This window comes from Odontomachus brunneus, unplaced genomic scaffold (assembly GCF_010583005.1).
Source record: "Odontomachus brunneus isolate Ranch 3 - 2012 unplaced genomic scaffold, Obru_v1 Obru_scaffold_167, whole genome shotgun sequence".
Taxonomy (NCBI): Eukaryota; Metazoa; Arthropoda; class Insecta; order Hymenoptera; family Formicidae; genus Odontomachus; species Odontomachus brunneus.
In genome coordinates this window covers 506,678-506,889 of record NW_022639617.1, presented here as the reverse complement: position 1 = coordinate 506,889, position 212 = coordinate 506,678, and the positions used below count along the sequence as shown (strand labels likewise).

General features: G+C 35.4%; 1 protein-coding gene across 6 annotated transcripts in view; it reads left to right on the top strand.

The window, feature by feature from the left end:
• LOC116851155 (putative fatty acyl-CoA reductase CG5065) overlaps positions 1-212 on the top strand; it is a 32,023-nt gene that overhangs the window by 25,538 nt on the left and 6,273 nt on the right. For 3 of the 6 annotated variants that reach the window (XR_004379529.1, XM_032830278.1, XM_032830276.1), the window contains exon 2: positions 1-157. This exon is cut by the window's left edge and continues 1 nt beyond it. The exons of 2 other annotated variants lie outside the window; for them this stretch is intronic. Coding sequence is in view for 3 of the 4 variants with exons in the window: in XM_032830278.1 (XP_032686169.1) it covers positions 1-157 (157 nt within the window). In the remaining variant the exon portion in view is untranslated. The remainder of the gene's footprint in view (positions 158-212) is intronic. One more of the 6 variants, XM_032830277.1, reaches the window with a different exon arrangement.

Genomic DNA, 212 nt, shown 5'->3' with positions numbered 1-212 from the left:
ATGCAAGTACCGAACACAGATACTAACAGGATGAGCGACCATTTGTTACATACTAACGATTCCAACCAATCCAAAATAGTACATTGCAAGAACAAAACCAATATTCAAGAAACGCCGATACAAAAGTTCTACGCGAACCAGTCGATCTTCATTACAGGTATTTATTGTACAAATTATTATTGCATATATGCAATGCGATCAACAAAGAAATG